General features: G+C 32.5%; 2 protein-coding genes across 2 annotated transcripts; one reads left to right on the forward strand and one right to left on the reverse strand.

The window, feature by feature from the left end:
- The first annotated feature begins 1,380 nt into the window (after positions 1–1,380).
- On the forward strand, positions 1,381–2,991 carry LOC139494549 (uncharacterized). Its single transcript, XM_071282710.1, has one exon. The coding sequence runs from the start codon at positions 1,381–1,383 to the stop codon at positions 2,989–2,991; it is 1,611 nt and encodes a 536-aa protein (XP_071138811.1).
- An 8,341-nt stretch (positions 2,992–11,332) lies between these two features.
- Positions 11,333–26,348, reverse strand: LOC139496168 (uncharacterized). Its single transcript, XM_071284634.1, has 11 exons — positions 26,269–26,348; positions 23,890–23,934; positions 22,903–22,985; positions 21,774–21,845; positions 20,724–20,862; positions 19,156–19,253; positions 17,038–17,109; positions 14,644–14,734; positions 13,554–13,633; positions 12,141–12,231; positions 11,333–11,570 (listed from the first exon to the last, which is right to left on the reverse strand). The coding sequence occupies exons 1-11, from the start codon at positions 26,276–26,278 to the stop codon at positions 11,347–11,349; spliced, it is 1,005 nt and encodes a 334-aa protein (XP_071140735.1). The 5' UTR covers positions 26,279–26,348; the 3' UTR covers positions 11,333–11,346.
- Positions 26,349–26,896: the final 548 nt, after the last annotated feature.

Consider the following 26,896-nt stretch of genomic DNA (forward strand, 5'->3'; position numbering starts at 1 on the left):
AATAGTCTATCTTGTTTGATATAAGGCATGTCAATCTTGAGTAACTCCTCCCTTACCTGTCTAGAGTACATTAGAAATTTAGTTAAGTTGCAGTTGTAATTTTTATATGGAATAGATACACATGTTTATTTTATGTAATATTTTTATTTGTAATTATTGAAAATGGCTTCGAAAAAACGAAAATCCGCTACCGTTGTCGATTCAAATATTTCAAGCAAAAAATCAAAAGAGGAATTAATAGCAGAACTTGTTGTGATCGGAGTTATTGCTCCTGCTTCGTTCAGTCAAAAACAATTACAAGCTTTGTTAAACGCTAATCGTCAAGCTATGCTTGCTGTTAATGTGCAAACAACTGATGACACAGAAGTTAATGATATCATATCAAAGAACACTATTCGTGAACTATCGGCCAATGTTAAATCGATGACCGAAACAGTTAAAAGTCAAGGAGAAATTCTTAAAACAGTAGTGGATCTTCAAAATAATGCTACCGGGAGTGATATATCGCATAATTCTGGTACCCAAATTCATTCGTCATCTCAATTAATCGAAACATAGGGATATAGTGCTTCCGGGAAAGTGTCTGCTGGTATGTTTCCTCATATGCAAACAGTGTCACAAACCCAGCGACAAAATATTTAAGAAGGTAAGTACATTAATTTAGTTTCTTTGCTAATTCCTGTAAATGCAAATCAAAGTGATACTCAGCAAATAGAGGCAGATGGATCTATTCTCCTTCTTAAACCAAAAGATCATCGCCTGCAGCGTGATTTATCCATCCACGAATACATAGAGGCATTTAACATTTCCAAAAATATTGTTTGCAAATTCGAAGATCGTCGGGTAGAACTTGACATGTTCTTGCAAGGTATCATAGAAATGGCGACGAAGTTTAAAGGTAACCTTTTCTATGAATACCATAAGGCCTTCGCTAAGAAAATTGCGGCAATTAAATTAACAAAAGGTTTGACCGTTGATTGGTCAATCAGAGATGAGAAACTGTATTCTTCAGTTTGTTTAGGGAGAGCTATCAATACATGTGGCGTATGTGGAAGTTCATTGCATAGCACTGAAATGTGTAACCTATCTGATACCTCACAGGGAAAAAACAATTATTCCCAACAAAAGCGGAATCCTACAACACCGTATTCTAAACCACAATCAGCCGAAATTGACCCATACGGAACACCAAAGCTATTCCACAAAGGGAAAGAAATCTGCAACTATTATCTCGCTGGTAATTGCTACAGGGGATCCGCGTGCCGCTATGCTCATGTTGATATGAATATAAAATCGTCGACTCAAATCAAATCCTCTACAAGTGGTATACCAAAAGCAACCAAACAAGCAAATATATGACTAGATAATGATAATGTGTTAATGCATGCCACGACACCAATTAATGTAGATAAGTTAGCGTGGCAGCTACAAAGACATCCAGATAGATATTTCGTAAATTCATTAATTAACGTGTTACGTAAAGGATTTTTTACGGGCGTATCATCTTTACCGGAAAAGGTCTTAGAATGTAAAAACCTGCTTTCTACTACAAAATGTCCAGATGACGTTTCCGGATTAGTCAAATCAGAGTTAGACAATAATTTTGTTATAGGGCCATTTACGAAAGCATCTTTTGATATATACAGGGTTAGTCCGGTTGGTATTGTTGAAGGTAAATATTCAAAAAAGAAAAGACTTATACTTGATTTATCTGCACTTCACAATAGTGATGAACATAGTAGTGTCAACGACCTCATCAATAAAGAAGATTTTTCGCTTTCGTATATTAAAATCGATGATGCCATTAAAATCATCAAAGAATACGGTTTTGCCTCAAGGTGTTGTAAATTGGACGTATATAATGCATTTAAATTAATCCCTATTCATCCGAGTTTATGGCATTTATATGGATTTAAATGGGAAAATATGTATTACTTTTACACTAGATTAGCATTTGGTTGTCGTTCAAGTCCTAAAATTTTTGACAATTTATCTATCGCTATGTGTTGGATTTTACACAATAATTATGGAATTAATACAGTTCTACATCTACTAGATGATTTCTTAACAATCGACAGACCGTCAGAAAATGCCGACGCTACTATGAAAATCTTAGTTTCCTTGTTTGCTTCACTTGAAATTTCGATCGCAAAACATAAAACTTTAGGACCGGTAACATGCATCGAATACTTGGGTATAATATTGGACACTATTCGTATGGAAGCTAGATTACCCGAAGATAAATTATGTCGAATCAAGGAATACCCATTGTTTTTCCTCAATCGCAAAACATGTACAAAACGTGATGTGTTTAGTTTATTGGGTCATTTAAATTTTGCTATGAGAGTCATTATTCCTGGGAGATCGTTTATATCTTATCTACTTAACATAGCTCACTCTGTTAAAGAACTTCATCACCATGTCACTTTAAATTCTAGTTGTAGAAATGATTTATCATTGTGGCATAGGTTCTTAGATCAGTGGAATGGAATTTCTTTCTTTATTGATGATAATATAGTAAATGCGTCTGATTTTGATTTATATACCGATGCTGCGTCAACCGTGGGATTTGGAGGTTATTTCAAAAATCGTTGGTTTCAAGCGTTGTGGCCCGTAGAAATGAAATTATATACGGAATTATCATTGTCTATGGCTTACATGGAATTATATCCGATAGTAATTGCTGCTATTATATGGGGTGATGAGTGGTCAGGGAAGCGTATCCTATTTTACTGTGATAATATGGCTACAGTTTTAATTATAAAGAAAGGAAGAGCAAAATCTTTAGAAATTGTGAGATTAATTAGACTTCTAACTTGGTGTTCCGCAAAATATAATTTTATTATTCACGCTACTCACGTAGCTGGAAAATGTAATACTATAGCTGATGCTCTCTCTCGATTTCAGATGGACCATTTTTGTCAACTGTGTCCGACAGCATTAGTGGAACCTTGTCACTGCCCGCCCCACTCAGAAATTCTGTGGAATTGAGTTGTGTGATTAATAATTTGTGGAGTAAAAGTATTAATAGTGCTACAAGAGATGCATACACATCTGGATATAAGTGTTTTCTAAAATTTCGTACCTCTCAATTCGAGGGAGAAAATATTGGAAATGTAATGTCTAATATTTCCGAGGATATATTAATTGGTTTTGTATCATATTGCCAGTCAGTGTAATCATTAAACTATTTAAAACTAATAATAATATTTGTCCATATGTACAGTTGTCAAAATACGTAACATCCAGAAAAATGAACGGTGCAACAGATAATGATCCGCTATTGGTTGACAGTAGTAATTTACCTTTACGCAGATCGTTATTTATAGACAAATTGAAAACAATTCTATCACACTTAGGTTTAAATGCCGATAAATATAGTGGACATTCTTTCCGAATAGGAGCAGCTACAACTTGAAGTTCTAATGGTATCCAAGATCATATGATTCAACTTTAGGAAGTTGGAAATCTGACTGTTACAGTCGTTATATAAGAACATCTGAAGTTGACATTCGTCAAGCTCTGTTGAAAATGTGTAAATAATTACGATTTAAGCATTTTATTAGTGATTCATTATAATCATTTTTGATGTATTTTAGTAGACTAATCGATTTCTGCTCATTTTTGTAAAGTTTGCTCTAATTAGTCGAAAACATGTAAATAAGTAACAATATTCAATTTGGCACAACCACTCTCGCGGAATAATTTTGGGGATACTCAATGCGTTACAAGGGCAGCATGTGTAGCATTTCGTTTGGGCAATGTAATAATGAATTTCATTCATTCTTTACCTGTCACAAAATTACTACCTGAGTTCTCAGGCAGTCCTGAATAAAATGAATAACTAGGCAGTCCTCTCGTCGGGTGAACGAATCATTTGTTTGTCCATTTGACAGTTCTTTTGAATACATGTTTTAGTGTGCAAATGTTTTTTTCACTCGAGGTTATCCGTCTCAGGTTGCAAAGTGAGCCAATACCCTCTAAGAATGGGCTGGGCCAGCGCTCAACATGCAGGTATTAAAATTAATTAAAATAAACTAAAAGAGTGGGTATACTTGAGTTACCTATGTTTGACATGGGATGGGCCAGCGCTCAACATGTCACTCGTAGAGAGGTATTTTGAAGTAACATATTGTTCTTTGAATTATGCTTCGAGCTCTTGTAAATACTCTCTTTTAAAAGGCTCGCTTTGCTATTAGGTTCACATTGTTTGGTTTCATTCAATACTCTACGAGTTATGTTTCTGTTTGATGTATACTTAAGTGGCTCGGACTTTCTCCTTAAAGTATATGGTCAAAGTTATTTGAAGTCACGGTACCACATCTACACTCTGTCGTCAAGTGCAAGTGCCGCGATAGATGCTCGAATAATGTGAATTTAATTGAGATATGTATTATTTTTTATTTTTTAAATACATATCAATTGCTAACATGTTGCCCGTAACGCCAATTTTATATTTTGTATTATATTATATTATGTTTTTTATTTCTTTTGTATATATCATAACTTGAATACAAATCTTGGTAATTATATATAATAAATATTAGTCATTCTTCCTCATGTTTGCTGTGAAAACAATTCCTGTATTAAAATCTTTTTCAATCAAAACCCATCATGCTAATTTCCATCGAAAGATAGGCTGCCATGTGATAGTAAACAGACAATCGATCATTCGAAAAAAGAACAAACACTACGTTTTAGGCAGAAATATAAATGAACACATATGCTCCGGAAATACTCTATCACAAGGACAATGTGGTATGAATGCCGATGATACACGAAGTCAAAGTGTATAAAAAAGTACAGGTCAAAGTACTGCGTTCATCACACAGCCTTGGCTCATACTAAACAGCGACCTATTACTGGCACCAAAATTACTGCTGCAAAAACATTCAAACAGGAAAAACTACAGTCTAATTTATGTAAAATAAAAAGAGAAACATCTTTCAACCAGACCAACAAATATATCAGTATTTTCACGTACAATCGGGGTTTCAAGAGAGGAAAAACCACAGAATTATTAAAAACCAATCACTGAAAAAATTATTATAAAGAGAGTTTGAATAGAATGATTAAAAGCCGGAAATTGTCAATTATAATCACACCTGGTACATTGCGGGTTTGTGTTGAAAGAGAATGATCCAAAATAGCAATATGTTAAGATCTGGACAAAGAACCAGGAATATTTCACTCAGTCTGATATTTATCAACCACAAAAATTTAGAGATGCTACAATGGTATAGCATGTTAATGTTGCAAAACCTCAAGCACATTCAAAACAATTATATAACTTGTTTCACTGGTGTACACAAAAAAGCAATATTTAAATTAAAAAGGAAAACACAAAAGACACTGTTAAACAAATACAAGAGAAAAAGAGAAAAAAAATTGAAATGTTACAATTGACTGAAGAGCTGATGACATGGGAGGACATATTAACATAAGGAAATGGGAAATATGAAAACCAAGCTCGGAAAGTACTTGTTGCAATAGCTAGAAGTCAAAAATGAGAAAAAAATTGTCTTTTAGAAACAATAAATCTAATATTTGATGTGAAAACAAGTAAAAATTCATCATGCCAGTTTATATCGAAATAGAGGTTGTATTGTGACAGTAAACAGACACAAATCAATCAGTCCCGTAATCAAACATTTTGCTATCATTGAACCTCCATCATGCCAGTCTTCATCCAAAGAAAGAATCTCATATGTGTCAAGATATAATACCCAAATATCGTGTTTTAGAAGATAAAACAAAGAATTTCAAAAACCACAGTCATCTAAAAAAAAATTAACGATATTTCGAAAAGAAAAAAAAAGACCGTAAAAACTAAATCTTGTAATTGAAAAGTTGACGAAAAAGAAGGGAATATTATCAAATTGAAAAATTATAAGTGCGAACTTCGAGAAGTGTGTGTAGCAGTGCATAACAAATAAAAACCTCACGTCTTTTTAAGAACAATAAACCTCATGTTTGCTGTGAAAACAATTTTTATATTAAAATCTTTTTCAATCAAAACCCATCATGCTAATTTCCATTGAAAGAGAGGCTGTCATGTGATAGTAAACAGACAATCCATCATTCGAAAAAGAATCAGTTTTCCGTTTTAGGCAGAAGTATAAATAAACACATTTGCTTCGGAAATACTACATCAAAAGGACCATGTGGTATGAATGCAAATCATACATCAAGTCACATTGCATAAAAAGTACAGGTCAAAGTACTGCTTATAATACGCAGCCTTGGCTCTCACTAAACAGTGAGCTATTAATGGCATCAAAATTACTACTGTAAAACAATTTACACAGGAAAAACCTGCGGGCGAATTTATGTAAAAAAAAACCCGAAACTTCTATGAACCAGACCAACAAACATATCAGCATTTTCACGAAAAATCGGGGTTTCAAGAGAAGAAAAACTAAAGAATTATCAAAATCCATTCATTGAAAATCTAATTAAAACGAGCGTTTTAGAGGAATGTTGAAATATCGTAAATTTTCAATTATAATCACACCTGGTACATTGTGGGTTTGTGATGGAAGAAAATGATCCAAAAATAGCAATATATTAAAATCTGTAAACAAAAACCAGGAATATTTCACTGGTATTAATCAACCACCAAAACTGAGAGATACTTCAATGGTATAGCATGTAAAATGTTGCAAAACCTCAAGCACATTCAAAACAAATATAATGAAGAAAACATGTTTCACAGGTTTGGACACAAAGCAATATTTGAACTGGAAAAAGAAAAAAAGAAAGGCACTGTTTAAAATATAGAAGAGAAAAAAAAATGGTCATAAAAAAAAACTCAAGCTAAAAATCAACTTAAGACAGGTTATGAATGACTAAAAATAAAAATATTTTCTGATATTGCATAAATTTGTAATTTTGGCTGTTGAATGTGTTACATTTAGTTGTAAAATGATCATTGCGGTACGAGTGTACCTGGCCAAATCTAACACGGATCATAGTATGTACAACAAATGATATCTTATTATCTAGATTATTGCGCATTAAAATAAAACACTGAAGTGTTTTCATCAGTATGATCACTTCGTATCATTATGTTTTGTTGACTTTTCATATCTACGTGCACACTAGTGATTTATAATAAACTTTTCGCAAAGTATGCATTAAGAATTCATTGTTAAATAACTTTTCTGCTTGGATATTGTATAGCCGCCACAGAAGTTTTATCCATTTTGTTGTTGTTTCAAAGTAAAATTTTTGTAAGTATGACATTAATCATTTGTTTTAACGACGAATTAGAACAACATTTATATCGTAGAAAGTCAAATAATAACATGGCTTATAGAAAATAAGGCAAACAACAGTTCACAAAATTTAAAACTAAAACTTAAGTATTTGCAAGCAAATCCTAAGATATCGTAGTCTAATTGGAGACTTGGCTATTTACTTCGCAGTTTCCTAGCTGTTTTTAAAAACACTACAGAATGAGCTCAAAATTTTATATTATTGCAGGTTAAATATTAGAAAAAAAAACTAGTTCTTTTAGAATAATACCTCTGATGTAGATTATAGCGATATTTTAAGCCGTCAATCATTTTCATCTCTCTGAGAAGCACTCTATTTCTTATAGTTTACTACTCAAATGCTTCCGTCTATTCCTCTCCTTTTGTAGGTTGTTTGATTTCGGACTGTCACAGAATAGTAAGGATAATGTTGAGAGTATGAATTGGGAATGTGTCAAAGAGACAACAACCCAACAAAAGCGAAACCAGCGAAGGACAAGAAATATATTGTCAATACATTAAGTCACTTGTTGGGAATGTTTACATTCAACTTGGTGCCAGACAAAATATGCATATAGAGTGTATTGCTTTACACAAAATATACGATATACATCTTTCCTAAGAAGCTATTAGTCAATAAACATGGTCCAAATAATGTGTTGTGTCTTAGATATGTCTTACATAAATCAATCATTACCCTTTAAACAAAACTAAAAACGAAACAAGTAAAGGTTGTATATTCGTTTAGAAAATGACCATATACAAAATCCAGTGACTCTTGTTAATATTTGAATCCTCAAGACCATCTGATGAGAACATTTAGCTAAATCAATGGTGGTTTAAATAATGCCTTCTTATGTAATTAACATGCACTTTATGTAAGTTCAATAGTATAATCGTGTAACGAGTACTTTAGTTTCTGGTTTTTTTATTTGTACTTGTTTGCATGAAATTAACATTGAGGTATCAAAAGATGCTAAAATGATTTTGATAAAAGAATCTTTTAAAAACAACAGTAAGTAATCGATTACACACAAATCATTCAAGCAATCATTAATCCATACATTTTTATATTAACCAACCATCAATTAAATATAATGTCATTAAATAAGTACTGTGTAAGCGTTAATACATTGGTTTTGTTTTATATTTCCAGCCATAGATAACATCAAAGAATTTAGATGGATAGCGATCATTCAGAGCAAGAGACACTGGACCGAAGTGTTTATCATCCAGATAAAAAGCATGCTAAAAATAATTTCAGAGGTTTTGGGGATGTTATGGACAGAACAGTGCATTATTCACCCAAAGCTGATAATGAGAATAAATCATTTAAAACACGAGAGGAAAATTACCAAGCAGACAATCTGCCAACGACCTTAAATAGTGTTAGAAATGAAACAATAAAATAACACGAGGAGTTCGATGTTGTGTCGAATCTTTCAGATAATACTGAAATCCATAACGTTAAGACAAATAAACTATCACAAGAGAAAAGTATGTCACTGACAGGAAATAGTTCAGATTTTGATTCACAAATAGTCAGCTCTGACAGATTACCACTTCCAATCAAATCCGACTTATTGCCGCCAACAGACGACTTTAATGTTATTCCATCGATAGCCAGCTCTGAGGTTAATCAACAAAAAGCCAACTCTGATTTTAATCAACCAGCGAGCTCTGAAGTTTATCTACAAACAACCAACTGTGACGTGGATCAACCAGCAGCTACCTCTGATGTTTATCCAAAAACATCAAGCTCTGTCGTTTATCTACAAACAGTTAGATCTGACGTATTCAAACCAACGTTCAGCTCTGACGTACATCCACCAACAGCTAACTCTGACGTTAGTCTTCCAACAGCCAACTCTGACGTTCGTCCACCAATCGCCAGTACTGACGTACATCAATTGACAGCCAGCTCTAACGAAATTCCACGTTATATCCCTTGTTTAACCTTTCAATAACACTTAACCCTCAATGGAAAATGGAAAAATAACGAAAAAGGTAAAAAAAAAAATGTTTGTGCTACATGTACTTGTATGACAAACGCTGTCAATGAAAAAGGCGAAAATTCAACTTAAAAAAAAAACCGAATACAATTAGTGACATTTAGTTTTTAGGGCCGAGGTTTGGATAAATACCATGCCACTTTCGATATATGCTTTTATTTATTTTTTTTCTTCTGATTTGTACCGAACTGATGATTTACGATATTTTGTAACTGATCTTTAGAGTGTGGTCTTATGATCTGCTATTACGCCACTGTCCCATTTTTGGTGAGGGTTGTGCCTGTCCGTAGTTAGGAACCTGGAATTCAGAGTGTGCTGTTGGTTCATGTCTGTCACCTTTGATTTTTGCAAATTGTTTTGTCATGAATAAGGCCAATAGTTATTTGAATTGAACTTGTCTATACAGTATGGTTGTTTATCATTGTCGAAGACCGTACTGTTGCTGACATCTTCTCCTTTTGAACCTTGGTGGACAGTGGGCTTAAAGGGTCAATTAACAATTTTGGTCTTATTAACTTATTTGCAATTCTTACTTAACATAATTACTGTTTGCAGTTTATTTCTATCTATAATAATAGTAAAGATAATATATACATAAACTGTAAAATTTTCTAATAATAACACATTCAGGGGCAGTAAAAAGTAAAATCACAAAAATACTGAACTTAGAGGAAGATCAATTGGGAAAGTCCATGGCAAAATCAAATAACAAAACGCATCAAAAACGAATGGACAAAAACTGTCATATTCCTGACTCGGTACAGGCATTTTCAAATGTAGAAAATGGTGAATTAAACCTGGTTCTATAGCGCTAACCCTCTCACTTTAATGACAGTCTCATCAATTTCCGATATTTTTACATTGATGCATTAAATAAACAGACACAATAAATATAATAGTCAAAACATGGGTACAACAGTCATCATCGTTTAACAATTTTAAAAGGAACAATTTAACAGAACACAAACACATCTACTATCTACGAACACATTTATTGATTTGAGTGTCTGACGTCAGAAAATTTTAAACGTCACATAAATTTGTCGTTCAATGTGCGTACAAACAATTTTAAAATGTTTTCCTTGGAATGTTAGCATACAGGGTTAAAAAATCAAAAGTATGTAAGAATAAATTTAAGAAATAGACCGAGATTTAAACTAGTCCAAAAGTTATATATAGAATTTATAAGAATCCAAAAATAGTTAATTCCACTACGCGATAGAATGATTTTGGCGTTTGTGGTAACATAACAACGGGTTTCTGATTCGTCTGAAAGTTTAAGAGCAAAAAGATCTCAACACGATAACTATTTCAATCCACGGTCACATTTGTTCTAAATGCTTTAGTTTCAGAGAAATAAGAAAAAAAATTAACCCCAATGTTCTGATTTTAACCATATTTGCCATCTTGATTGTCGGGCGGGATCATCCATCTCATTTTTGAACGAGAAACCCCAATGATGATTGAGGCCAGGTTTAATTAAATTTAGCTCAGTAGTTTCCGAGGAGAAGATTTTTGTAAAAATTAACAGACGACGTTGAACGACGACGGACACGAACGAGCACAAGTAAGAAGTGGTACGATTGCAAATGAGACAACTCTCCACAAGTGACCATCTGACACAGAAATTAACAACTATTAGTCATCGTACGGCCTTCAAAAAATAGTCAAACCTATATCACATACTGTTTGGTATAGGAAAACCAAGAATTTAAATGTTCGAGACATATGTAATTTCAAAGTATGGCGTGACAAGGTTTATTGGCTTTCTCGAATCTATCATACGAATAGTGAATTTTTTTTGTGTTTGTTAACTGGATATCACACTGTTCCGATTGAACGTAGCAGACAACTTGCACAGAAAAAACAGACACTAAAAATTGATCGGACGTATCTGCGAACTTGCACAACTCGCATAATCAAACAAACGTCATAATGTATCTTGGGTTTTACGTCGTTAGGAATAAGACTGTAAGTGACCATATGTCAACCCAAATCACCTGTTTGGTTCATAAATATGAACAACAATGTAGGATATGCATTATAATTCAAAACAGCAAGCTATTTATGCTCATGTTTTATTTTTCACAAATAAAGTGTAACTTGTCTTGACATGGGTAGTCGTGCCATACGAAGTTTTCATGGAAGTCTAATGTTAAACAATTTTCATGATGATTGGCAACGAATGGTATTTGATCCACTCCCCAATCAAAAAATGTTGCATGTGTATTACTTTTATGCCAAATCCAACTGCCCTCTTTAGCCAAATCAGTGGCTCCAACAAAGTATACATGATTATTGCCTTCAAAAAATTGAATAAAAGGTTTTAATACTAATATTTGTTATTTTGTTATTCAAACAGTTAGTTATCAATATACATCCTTTTTTATTTAAAAATTAGTGTATGTTTTTATGATTTTAATCAAACATTCGTAACAGTTGAGTTAGCTGAAATATTGAAACAGCTTATTTTACAAAAAGATCAACTTTTTTTATGAACGTGATAACTACAAAAAGATATATACAGCTGTATACGCACCCTGAATAAACTGTAGTACATTACACCAATCTTAAAATTATATCTTATAACTTATTTCAAATCACTGAAATGACCATTTCATTTCATTTTATCAATAAAAATTGAAATAAGAAAAATACTGAACTCCGAGGAAAATTCAAAACGGAAAGTTCCTAATCAAATTGTAAAATCCATCAAACGAATGGACAACAACTGCCATATACCTGACCTGTTACAGACATTCTCAAATATAGAATAAGGTGAATTGAACCTGGTGTTATAGCGCCAAACCTCTCATGTGACCGTCTGAGAGGCAAGTATCGTTATCGATCATAAAAAGTATTGATAGCTTACCATTCATCGCTTTCAAATGATCTTTGACAAATGTGTTGGTAGCAGAATCCTTTAGCTCAACTAAATGTCCATGCAAACTGTTACAGTATCTCTGTAGGGAAGTCACAAACCATTTTAGGAAAAAGAACAGCCCAGAATTAATCATTGTGTTACAGTAATATTGTGTTTTATTATTCGCATTCGACGCATTCATTTTTGTAGCGTTGCGATTATGGAGTTCCCCCATTTTTTTTATACTAACTTGACGTTTCGTCTTTATCAAGTTAAAACGCACTAGCTGTCAAATTGATGCACACCGATTTTACTCAGAGTCTTATATTTGATTTATAAAAATGTATAACATTTATCCAAATTTTAAAACAGTTTAATATAAGCAATTTACAAGGCTTAGGCTCGAGAATATATAGCTTTGTTAAGTGTGTACATCTTTATGTGGGTTTTGACAAAATCTTAGTATCTATAGAGTTGACCTTTGAACACCTCCAATTGTCATACAAGTTTTTTAAACATAAATATACATGAAAATAGAAAGGGAATTCGTGCCATTGGATTTGCTTTGGTCTGTTTCATATTTCAGATTAAAAATTTATATTAATCATCGTCTTTAACTGTATCATCAATGTTTCTGAGCTTAGATTGACAAAATTGAACCATGCTGACAGCTAGAAGTGATTCATTATTTAACTATTTCACTTTCACTAATAAAATAGATTTATAAAATTTGTTCAGCAGTATCCGTTATTATGCATAAATGAACATAGTACTTAATTCTCACTAAAATGCCAAAAGTTAAATTGCTTAGCGGTTCTTGACTAACATATAGCTAAGAGTTACCAAAATATGTTTTGTAACCATTGTTATCCAATATGTATTATAATGTAAAACAGCTTTGAAATATATACCAATCAATGGTAATTTGATTATGAATTTCGTATTATGTTTTCATTGCCATTCAAAACAGTCTATTCAAAATGAATCCGATATTTCCATTTTCTGATGGTATAGACAATAGACATAGGAATATGTGGTATGAGTGCCAATGAGACAACTCTCCAGCCACGTAACAATTTTTTAAAAGTAAACCTTTATAGGTCAAGGTACGGTCTTCAACATGGAGCCTTGGCTCAAGGCTAAAATGTTAAAGTTTGTTTTAAATTGTGAGTGAAGCAAAAAGTAAAATCACAAAAATACTGAACTCAGAGGAAAATCTAATCGGAATGTCTATAATCACATGGCAAAATCAAATCACTTAACATATTGTCACTTAAATAACTCTGCATCAACCCTTGATTTGTCAACAGAAGAAAACAATAGGCATTTGGTACACCACGAAATCCAATTTAAATCCAATCTATAATGAATAAATATTTCTTCATGGGAAACATAGATAAGATATATTGTCATTTAATATACCTCTGCATCCATCCAGGATTTGTCCACAGAAGAAAACAATAGGCATTTGTTACACCAAGAAATCCAATTTGAAGGGCAACCTGTAATAAATAAGTTTGTTAAACATAGGTAAAACCAGTGCACACTTAGTTTCGAAAATTTTGACCTCAAAACACCACTTTCTAGAACAGCCATCAAAATACACGCAATACACGAATTGTAATGCAAAACATGAATGCAATAGACGTGTAGACATTTCGAAGCATAAAAAGCAAACAATGAATTGCAACAAAAATTTTAGGGACTTTAATAGCTTTTTGGGACCAGCTAAAACACTCCTCCGGCTGTGGAATCTTCTCGCTGTTTTGGGGACCCATTACTGACTTTCGGCTACATGTATTCAACTGTTTGGTCGGATAGTAGTAGTCTTTTTGACACATTACACAATTTCCATTCTAAATTTTATAGAATGACAGTTTGTTTAAATAAAAACTAACGTGCCAAAACAAACTGAAAAATCTATTTAATAGTTTCTGTCCAATTATGAGTTTATATATACATTGGTACTGATTTTTGTTCATACGCTTCTCACTCTTTCCACTAAACGTCTACGAGTTGCGCAGTAATTAATGTATCCCTTATATCTATTTGCATTATACGTGCATCCTATACATGTTACGAACAGTACAGAATACCTTTAATAGTTTAATAGGCACCATATTTCAAATAAATTAAGTTGAAATTTAATGTTACTGCACACATTGCTGACAAACGTGCCTTTATTATTAATCATAATGGAAATAAAGCGACCCAAATTTAATATTTTTTTTATTGTATAGTATTGATCTATAACACTGCTAGTTCGGCTGTTGTTTACTGTATGGTCTCATGGACATATCCCAAACTTTTATTTTCTATTTTATTATCTAGTAAATATAACATATATTATATGTTCACCCATCCTTGCGATCTTTGTGAGTAGTATTTATTTTTTGATAATGCTATTCTACATTTGGTCTAAATTAATTTAAACAATAACAACTTGATGGATGAACATCAACGATATCAAGAAAAAAAAACATATTCAATCAATATGGACGGATATACTCACTCCGTTTAACTACTGATGTTGCTGTATGACATAAATTATTACAAAGACTGGAATTACAACAATACTTTGACCCAATTGTCGCACTACATTGCTGAAAAAGAATCGTTTTATAAGTTTCATAAGTATTATATAAATCGCATTTCCGTAAAGTATACTCATGATCACTCGCTTTCATTTAAGAAAGGAACCAATATTTTAATAACTATATAATCAAAAATTAGTTCTGATTATATAATCGGTCACAAAGAGTCAGTATTGCGCTTAAAATATTAGGAGAAGACAGACAAAACTATGGCTGAATTTAGGAAATCGATCGGCCTAATGTCTGTTATTCGTTTAAGTTGTTTTGCTTGATTAATAATATAATATGTTTTTGCAATTGTTTTTCTGTTGCTCTTCAGCAACTTTGTTTAGTAATATCGTAATTATTTAAAATTGAAAACAGTGGGAACTCCTATCCATACACCATATAATTATTTGTATTTGCTTTCATCATAGTTTTCCGGTATTCGAATGTGTGTGTTGGTACGTTTCTCTACTGACTTCTCAAATGACTGGTAGAAATTATTTTGGTCAATCAAAATCACTTTGAATTGCTTTAAACAAAATGTAAGCTGCATAATTGTACATTGTGCACTGCCAAACTGAGGTAAATAGTTATCAAAAGTTCCAGGATTATAATTTAGTACGCCAGACGCACGTTTCGTCTACATAAGACTCATCAGTGACGCTCATATCAAAATAGGTATAAAGCCAAACAAGTACAAACTGAAAGAGCATTGAGGATTCAAGATTTCAAAAATTTGTACCAAATACGGCTAAGGTAATCTATTCCTTAGAAAAGAAAATCCTTAGTTTTTCGAAAAATTTAAAGTTTTGTAAACAGGAAATTTATAAAAATGACCACATAATTGATATTCATGTCAACACCCAACTTTCTACACCCATTTCACACGTTGATTCCTCCATTTAAAAAATAGAAAAAAATTAATAGGTTGTTCCATTACACGGACTGGTATACATTGTATGTACTTTAATGGTTGATGACCCCTTCTGTAGCCATTTTTGTACGAATTTTTCAAACTTCTATTGTATCAAAACTACAGATGTAATGAATAATAAAGAAAGGCCATTTTGTACATATACGAAGGGGAAACTTGATGCAAAGCATTATTATTTATTGTTTCATTGCATTTAATAGAAAAAGAGTACTTTTTGGCAAATAAACCAAGATTTTTATAGAAAATCCACAGCCTTTAATACGGAGATTTTTGTTATAAAATTTGAAACATATATTACTCAATTGCTTGTTTATGATGTGCTGATATGAAGTTCTAAGCAACCTGTAAATTCCAAAAATACCTCGTCTTGAGTCAATAAAGTCGAGCGCACCCTAAAAGGTGAACTTGATTTGGTCCATATTTTAATTTGTAACTAATAGCTACATTAATAAACTCGTTTTGAGGAAATCAATGCTAGCTACCACTGCATGCAATAATTTTATATCTATCAGTCATGAAATTGCCAAAATATGAGTGTAGAAGGATAAATGCTGTGGATTTTCTATAAATACTCCATATATTAATCATTGAATCCACACAAGGGTACATAATTCTTAACGATGAGTAAAACTCAATCAACAAATGCAATTTTTGGGATCCCAATTTTGTGTTTACATGGATATAAAAAGATCTATGATTTATCATAATTATTGGGGGGGGGGGCTAGGATGAAAAATTTTGTCCTGCATTTTTTTAGCTGTAATCTCTGTCCTGCCTTTTTATTTTTCACTTTAATCGGTCCTGCCTTTTTTTTTTAGTTTATCCTGACTTTCTTTTACCTAAATTGTCGTCCTGACTTTTTTTTTGCAAGTGTCACATCCTGCCTTTTTTTTACTAAAAACTCCTGTCCTGCCTATTTTTTTCAAATTTCATCCTAGCACCCCCCCCCCCCCCCCCCCCCTCCCCCTAAAAATCAAATGGTAGCTCCCTTACGTACTTCAAAATTACCTTTTATGTAACATGATGTCAGTCCATTTCAATTAGGAAATCAACAATATGACTGACTGATTTTTTTCAATGCATAGTAAACACTATATTCACCAAATAACTACTTCCGGTAATAATAAACTATGAAAAGTTTAGGTCTTTTGGTGTTTGTTATTATTTTAATGCATAGTAAACACTATATTCACAAAATAACTACTTCCGGTAATAATAAACTCTGACAAAATTAGTTCTTTGGTGTTTGTTATTATTTTAATGCATAGTAAACACTATATTCACCAAATAACTACTTCCGGTAATAATAAAGTCTGAAAAGTTTAGTTCTTTGTTGTTTGTTATTATTCATAAGGACGATTTTTTTTGGAAATTGTGATTAATTGTAATTTACCACATGACGTGAACAGCCGCTCGTCCATTTTGATACACCAAGGATATTTGTTTCTTTGTTAATGGAACAAGACTAAAACGAAAAGAAGAGATACATATCAGCGGTAAATAAAATAATTACGCAGATAATGAATAGAATTTATAAACATTGTCCTATAGCATCCTGAACATTTAAACAAATATTTTAAATACATCCATAAACTGCCAAAATATAAAAAAAAAATTTACCTATAATCTTCGATCGTAACAATAAATAGTATTTAATGATTCTCAATCATAATTCGTAACACAATACTTCAATGAGCATGCTCATCGTCAGTAGTTGTCCTGTTAGATATTTCGATGCTTCACTGTTATTTGGATAATAATTTGTGGTGGACGATCTTGTATTGTGTATGTTAAAAGAAAGTAACAATTTTTATAGACTCAAGATTTTTATGATATTATGGATAGCCACATATTTGTTGCTGAAAACTGTATGTAGCCTTTTATATATAATTATTGTCGGTGTCTTGTATCAATAATCACATTTATCTTACCACCAATACATTTCTAAGAAAAGCATTGGTCAAAAACAATCACGTGAAGGCCGTGTATATTTAATATGACTTTGGTTAATATAGGGTAAGTATTATAATACTCAGTTAGTAATGGGGTATCCCTTTCCAAAACAGCACATATTTGAGGAAAATTTGAAACGTTTCGGCCGTACAACAGATTAGGAAAGTAACAAAAACCAATATAGAAATCAAGCAAATTAAAAGCTATCAACGTGTAATTTGTTGGCTCTTTTTTTCTGATAGACCACCGGAAGTAGGTTCTTTATATTGAAGATTCCATCACTTTGATAGACCACTAGTTTTATTGACGCATGTTTAGAAAGTACGGAATGTATATTTGTTACATAGTGTATGATCCCACATGCCAATAAGGCAAACCTTTTTGCAGAACAGGAGGATTTTACCGATCGTTCTCATTTTTGCATATTACCTTGGAACATTAAAGATACAAAATATATTGGGAATGTGTTAATGAGACACAGATGACGCCTTTACTTGCGTAAACGTTATGAGTGGACTTGACTAGAGAACTGTACAAGTAACACCACCCGATTTCAACTTGATTTGTGTGTTATGGTAAGAAACATTGTAAATAAGTTTAAGAGGTCCCTTTTGGTTTAAGCAAAATAATTGTGGGACGTTAGTAAGTACAGACGAACAATGGTAACAAATTTAGCCCGTCCGTTGCGGCGGGACATTAACACAAATTAAGATAATACCGTAAAAATGTCAACATGGCTGAATTTGTTGTTTCCTTTTTTTTGTAAGCGATAAAGCCCATTTGACAAAAACTATCGATGGAGCCTGTAATTTAGTTGTTGTCGTTTGTTTATGTGTTACATATTTGTTTTTAGTTCATTTTTTTTATATATAAATAAGGCCGTTAGTTTTCTCGTTTGAATTGTTTTACATTGTAATTTCGGGACCTTTTATAGCTGACTATGCGGTATGGGCTTTGCTAATTGTTGAAGGCCATACGGTGACCTATAATTGTTAATTTCCGTGTCATGTTGGTCTTTTGTGGACGGTTGTCTCATTGGCAATCATACAACATCTTCTTATTCATAAATTGAATAAAGTATACATATAAATTAACATAGTCGAGATCGTCAGTCGATATCAGTTTGATCAGCGAGCTTTTTACACGTTTAGTCTTAACAATGTCTAGGTTCAGTGTTCCAAAAATGTGCTTCGCAAAGGTAAACAAGCGTTAATTTTATCTTTATTCGTTACTTTCATAGAATGCCGGTTGTATCGATGTCTGTCAGTTCTTTGTGTTTCGGCAACATACAAACTTAGTTAAAACCGGTAATCTATAAACTAAATGGAACTTCGGCAATACATAATTTATAAAACAGAGACGCAAGTAATATTCGCGTTTTGCTATATGTCGTTTTAAAGCATATATCCTATTTTAAACCAGTTTTGTGAAGACAAAGACATCAAAATATACTTGCAAGACAATGGTTTTTAATTTGTTTGATTTTTTTCAATTACGTTAAATTCGTCAATTTCTTTTTCTACTAGAATGAGCGTTTTCACTTATATATTGTACATACGTTGTCCTGGTCACATAGACCTATGTTGGTACATTCATCAGGGCTTCCTGCCTTATGACATTGGTAACACAGCTTTTGTCCAGTAGGAGGGTTAAATTCTATAAAAACTTTAGGGTATAGTACGTGCAATTTGTATATGTAGAATATAATAATGTTTCATACGTAATTGAAGAGATTGCAAACATGGAAGAAAGTAATCACACACGTCATTAAGTTGTATCTAGGATTCTTTCACTAATACATGTTGACGCTTCATTTTTTAGTATTATTTTGATATGGACTCCATCTGTCTGTTCGTTGAATTATCTTTCTACATTTTGTCATATTGCTTGATATTTGGTATATGTTTTCACCTGGATATGTTACAGATCAGGTTTGAATGTAACTCGGTTCGGTTGATTTTTTTCACCGAAGCACGTACAATGTACATAAACATATCATATATTCAACATGTTCAAGGGGAAACAGATTAAATTTTCAGCTTTTGCAACAAGAGATATTTTGACTTCGTTTTTTATATATTGAAAAAATGTCTGATTACGGATTAAAAAACCTTTGTTTTTCAAGGGAATATATATGCGTTGCCATGCAAAACTCTGAGATGTTTATCAGATCCTACGTTTACGACTCAAAATATCTATAGCTGATGTAGACATGGTAGACTTAATGAATCCTAATGAAAAGGAGTAGGTCCGGTAAGGGCCAATTTTGGCCTCAAATTTCAGGTTCATCTGACGAAAGATTTTGGACACTTTTTAAACACTTTAGTGTCTATTTCAGTCGAGTCAATTAATTAATGTACCAGATTTTAACTGGTTTAGTCATTTAAAATGCTCCGATTCAAGCTTAAATATGAAAAAACTATCAAACATGCCAAAACATGCCACTTTTCAGATGGTTTTTGCAAAAAATGAAAGTGGCAGCATCCGTGTTCATCCTCAACCTTTATATATGTTATATATTATCATCAAAAACAACTTACATTTCAATATTATGAATGAACACAAATGCGGCCATTTTCATTTTAGACGGAAAGCGTCTAAAATTAAACTAAAATGCTAAAATTGTTAATATTTCAGTAATTTAACATGACTTGAAGTTGCAGTATAGCCGATATATGTGCACTGTATTGTCAAAAACAGCCCATATTTATATTACAGAAGCAGTTTTCGCTCCAATAAATAACTAAAAATTTACATTTTTACAATTTTGTAAAACTGCTATATTTTGGGGTCAAATAGGGGTGTTATTGGACCTAGTACTTTGCAGCAGATTTGATTTGTTTTTTCTAAGCGAAAGAAAGTAACTACATGTAACAGCTGTAGCTAAATTAATTCGCTTCCTGAAGTCGCAAATACAGTAACAATTAAAGAATTGATAGTGTGCCTACTTAGACCATTTATATTAAGAGGGTAACAATATACTGATGAATTGATTCTTCATTGTGAAAACAAATTTTGAGTAATTTTATGTTTTTGAATTTATCTGGTTGTTAAAGAATGCAAACTGTCGTCATTGTTTTAAATGGGCCCCTTCGCTTCAATTCAAAACCTGCCAAATGAACATACTGATAGACCCACAATGTCCATCAATATTACACAAATCCTTGTTGTCACAACATTGATGGCAAACAATAGTGACGTCACGTTTGCTTCCATTTACATATCGTCTCCCTACTGGTTGTGGGTTACTACTTGCTGCACATAACTGAAATAAAGAACATACTAAATAAAAAAAAAGAAAACATAAAAATGTGTGTTTGTTTAAATTATGTTATTGTTAGTGACTAACCAGATTTCGTAAAGTAAATCGTCCCATACTCTACGAATGATGAAGATACTATTAAAAAATGAAGTCATTTATCAAAAATATGAGTATTGCTTATACATGAGTCGATAAAATTCAATTTAAATCGTATAATTGTTTTACAGCGATCATTGTGTGACCTTTGATATCCAACTATACAGTATATGTTTTTTCAGTGTTGAAGGCTGTATGGTTTCCTGTCTGCTTTTTCTATGAAAATTGAAATTTGGTCAATAATTTTCCTTATCATCCAAGCAGCGGGATTAGTGGCCGAGTGGTCCAAGAAGTTACTATAATCACTAACCAGTCAACACTGGAGTTAGGACCCTGCTCATCCAGGTGCACTTGACTCAAATCTTAATTGACTAAGATTGTCAGTTTTCGAATCGAAGGTTGGTGGTTTTCTCCTTGCACTCCGGCTTCCTCTACCTATAAAAACTAGCCGCCGCGCAATAGTCCACAAGCGATGCTCAGAAATGGCGTTACAACAGCAAAATTCAAATTAAAAAAACACCAATTCATCCAAGCATCAAAATGCTGAATATTGACAAAAACCCTAAAATATGAATTTGTAAATGTGTGTGCATTCATTAACGCGATTCTGGTTAATCGATCTAACGACATTGCATTGTCGAAAGACGATTAATATATTCTCCCCTTAAACATTAAAAATAACTTAATATAAAAGTAAAATACAGTAAGGCAAAACTTGCTGGCGTCAGTTGGGATCTTACTTTATTGCATTAAACTATTTATTGTTTAGTAATCTTGAATTATAAGTATAAGCAACGTTACTAAACAGACAATCATACCCGAGGATCTTGACAGCCAACATCAAAGAGAGTCACTCCATCGTCGGTTGTGTATTTCTGTACATAGCATACCTTGAATAAAGAATCAAAAGTATATAGAAACCATATATTCTTGGAATTAGAGTAAATGAAGCGTGAGACCGGCAGTGACATTTAACCAAATGTAGCTTCTCGTCAATAATTTCAAAAATTGATGTGGATATACCTGCATTTGGTTTTTAATTTTAATGGAGTTTCTTGTCAGCACATTAAGATTGATTGATTTTTTTTTTCTTAACGTCAAAGGCAAATATTTCACGAGAATGACATAACAATGATTACATCAATGAGGTCTTGTATTAGAAGCCGTCCTAGATGAAGGTCGGAAAATGAGGGTATTTTGAATATTGGAAATTTAAGGCAACCTACAAACTAAACAAAAGGTTCTGCCAAGACTTCTTAATAGGCAACACCATGGTACTCTCTCTACGAAATTTAACATCCTCACAACGTCCTGGCGAAGCTTCAAATCTTTATTTCCCAATAGCCAAACGTACGATCCACTTTGAGACGACTTGTACTGCGGTCCAGATGCACAAGAGTGACAATATTTCTACATTGCATCCCCAAGTCATTCTTTTTAAGAATGAACGGAATCTACCGAAGTCAAAGTAGAGATTTACAAAAAGTGAAATGAATAATAGCTTACACTCTGTATCAATCCGTAAATAAATTTACCAGCACTTTTGATAGTGTCATGCAATTCCCTTCTTCATAGAGTGGTAAATATTCATGCATATAATGTTTAGAACGTGAACACATGAACAATACCTGTACAATTTAGTTCTTGTAATAGCGGTCGTCTTTGATGAAAAGTAATTTTGAGAATCACAGCTCAGAAGTTTCATTTGACTTAAAAATAAATATTGTAAATAATGGAGGTCGCGGAACTTTGGAATGCCATTCTTGAAGTGCCATGTCCAGCCCTTCTCCATAGTGGCAAATATTTCATGCATATTCAGGACGAGAACAACTATACACTAAATAAAATAGGTAGAACGTTTTATAGAAGTCGTCTGGAATGGAAAAAGCGTGTTAAAAGCAGAAGTAAAACTTTGAGACATTGGGAATAAATTGGGAAAAAACATACCTCATGTTCTCCACATTTTGTTACAGTAGTTGTATCTAATGGTTGGTCAAGCTGTGCACCATTTAGACATTTTCGTCTTGCATCTAGGAAATCATAATTAAAAAATGTATGAATACTTAGGAACATAAAACAACCCAAAAACAAAACCAAATTGTTACTTTTAAGTGGTTTTGGCACCAGAACATAAGCAACGTTTCAATGATGAATATGATTATCAGCTCATAATAATGAACATTGCTTTTTTAGGACACAAAGTCGTTTACAATGACATCATTATAATTTTAAAATTTGCTCCCCATATTCGAATATTGATTGAGTGTAAGTTGCCTAACGTCAACGCCAAACATTTCATTCATTACGAATTAACAAATAAAGAATAAATACATTATAAACATTGATAAAGGTACTATAATAAAAGACCATCAGAGATATATATTGTGACTACCACTAAAATGTGAGAGTACATTGGTTGGGTCAGACATTTCGACTTGCTACAGGTCTATGGGCTCCCAAAACAGATTTTGCAATGGTTAATCTCCTGGTGCTTTCTCTACACGAGTCATTCTGACCGGACGTGGCTGCATGTGTACTTGTTCATACCGCACAGCCAAACAGACGTCACATTTTGCAAGGGTTTTACCAATAGTGTCTGTTTGCTTTGCCCATTTATTGTCAATATATTAAAATGTTATCCGACTGTCTTACAAGTGATAGGTACGGTCATCTGTACAACCATGTTAAATGCACAATTTTCAACGGTAAGAAATACTTGTTCCGTAATAATTTCTCTTTTGATATGCTTTAAACTTAAAATTTTGCTATTTGTTTATGTACTTTTCTTGTAGAAAGTTTTCTGGACGTTGCAATATTTGTTATTTCACTGTTTACTGCCCATAGGCAGACAACCTGTTGTGACCTCATTTTGTCTATTCCCCAGTCATCCACTGATATTAATGACATTGAACTGCTCAGAAGTACATCACTTACCGGTTGTATTAGCTAATATTCCAATACACATGACCGTTACAAAAACTGAAAAACAATCATATTGAGAACATTAATATTATGAGCAACGTTATGATGTCTTTCCACTTTCCCTTTTCACCTTGTGTAACCAAACACTTATTTTTATAGAGTTGTCTCCCGCGTCCCTTTTAATTGTTATCGTTATTTCTATGAAACCGTAAAAGATATCAACAAACTTGGTTTTTTTTCAAATTGTTCATATACTCTAACGAATGTTTTATTTATATTACACATAAGAAATTCAATGATTAAGTACGGGAGATTTTTTCCCTCTTAACCTTTTTTTGTTAAACAGATTCATACACCATGAGTTATAGAGGCCTCTAGTTTTTTTTTTATCTGAAGTCCTTATTCCATTTCGAGGAAATTAAGGTCAAGGTTTAAATGTTACGCTCATTTTTTTTATTTTGAAATGTGCCTGTCATCTTTTATCTACAATGAAAAGATACTGTTGGCAACATATTGATTATAAGGAGCAAATTAAACGATTAAATGTTTAGTCGGAAGTGTTGCGGCCACTCTTTTAGAGTTCACCCCTTATGTATTTGATTTCATTCATACAAGTGAATGAACTTTTTTATATCTGAAATCACTGACCTATGGCCTTAAAATTGATGTCAAGATCATATGTCAATTTGACATTCTAAATTTGAATGATAATTCCTACTGGTATATTTTAAAACTTTTCGATCTTTTTTATGTGGGTTGTTGACTTTTGTCCTTTCAGAATGTTAACCAATAGTGACATTCGATTATAATAATTCAAAAATTTAGTACAATGATTATTCATTTATTTTGTTAATAACAATTTTTCTTTGAATATTTCGAAAAACTTAGGATTTTCTTTTACCAGGAATAGATTACCTTAGCCGTATTTGGCACACCTTTTGGAATTTTGGGTCCTCAATGCTCTTCAACTTTGTACTTGTTTGGCTTTATAACTATTTTGATCTGAGCGTCACTGATGAATCTTATGTCGACGAAACGCGCGTCTGACGTATTAAATAAAAATTTTGGTACCTTTGATAACATTTTTACGCAGAAATGTATTGAATATGATTTCTATAAATGTGTAGTTAAAATGTCTTTAACATATACAATATTATAAAAAAAAAAAATACTTCAAATTGCGATGAAAGTAACCCAGCAGTTTAATACTATACGACTCAGGGGGTTGGTTATAAGAACATGTATGTATGCACATGCCCTCCGTAACAAAATTTTAAACAACGGACAGGAATAGCAAAAAGTATTGATTTAACTCGGAATTATATTGTTGAAGCATACAAATTTTATAGATATAATTAAAGCTTCTTTAAATATTCTGAAGTAATGATAATGTCTTGAATGCGATCACATGTTTAGTTTTAAGCGTTTAAGCTTACGTTTGTATATCACAGGAAAATTATACAAGACGTTCAATTCTTACATTAATTGTCAAAATGTGTCTAACGGTGTTAAACGTATGTCAATTCTTCTGATTTTATATCATATCATGTTGGGAGCTCCTGTAGTATATTGTTCTGATTACGTGACCGTTAAGTAGGTTACATTTAAAAATAGTTTATCACACTGTTAGATCAAGTCCGACGACATGAACTGGGTTTTGAACATTTCTGATCTCACTCGCATCGAATAAATTATTTCTCCTAGATACCGATTATTTGATTGATATAATTTGGCATCTTTGTTTCTAATTTGTTCATTTGTAAACTTGTGATTTCATATATTTTGACACACATTTAATGTTTACATATAATATTTATAACGTTTTTAATTTGTTTATTTGTAAACTTGTGACGTCATATAATTCAACACAAATTGAATGCATACATTTGACAATTATAACTAAAATTATGTTAATACAAGTTGAAAACAGAAACACGATCACTCTGACAAAACATTCGAGCAGAACCATATATGCGATATCGTACTGTGGATTCATTATTATTCGTTGAATATCAATTTTTCGTGGTTTTCGTGGGTAGAGGATAACCACGAATTTAGATGTTCAACGAACTACATATTTTCTATTAGGCTGTATGAAGACTTTGTCAAAACCACGAAATCACATATCCACGTGAAAACAGTTTTGAAACAATCCACGAAAATTGGTACCCACGAAAATAAATGAATCCACAGTATATTATTTAGCTTTTTAGCGTGAACATTGATTTGAAGACAGACATAAGTTAAGTATGTGTTGATGAATTACAAATAGAAAATATTACTTCATTTCCATAGGCAAATGCAAGAAATAGAAGCATATCTACTTTTAAGTATGACAGAAATGAGATCAAATTTAATCAAAGAAGGATATATAGGTAACACAAAATTTACCTTCATACATATTGTCTATTAAAACAAATCCTATTCTACTATAACAATTGTCTTATCTCTAAATTAAGTGACCCTTCAAGAAAAAAGATAACCTTTTTGTACTTAATACCTTGGAACTTTTGCTGCATTGAATGCACATTTCCGGTTAAAAAATCACTTGACGTTGTCTTAAGCTTATTTTGGTAACCTGTAAGATGAATACACTTTTTCTCACATACACAAATTGCTGCTATAATGTATATGTCATATAACAACTTCAGGTCAATATTGTTTTTGGTGGGCTTGTAACTTTTAGAGTTAGACTAAATGTTCAAAACGTATGTTCTTCACCAATTGATAAATTTTTAAGTAAAACAAGGTATAAAAAATTCGGGATTGCAAAGATAGATTTAGGAAGGTGTGGTATGAGTGCCAATGAGACAAATCTCCATCCAAGTCAAAATATAAAAAAAAAGTAAACCATTTAGGTCGCGGAAAGGTCCTTAAAGCGGAGCCTTTGATAAAAAAAAATCAACGGTCTAATCTAAATAAAAAACGAGAAACATTTGTGAACCAAACTGACAAACGACAACTACCTAACATTAGATTCCTGACATAGGACAGGTGCAAACAATTGCATACTAACAAG

The sequence above is a fragment of the Mytilus edulis genome, chromosome 11 (assembly GCF_963676685.1).
Source record: "Mytilus edulis chromosome 11, xbMytEdul2.2, whole genome shotgun sequence".
NCBI classification, from domain to species: Eukaryota; Metazoa; Mollusca; class Bivalvia; order Mytilida; family Mytilidae; genus Mytilus; species Mytilus edulis.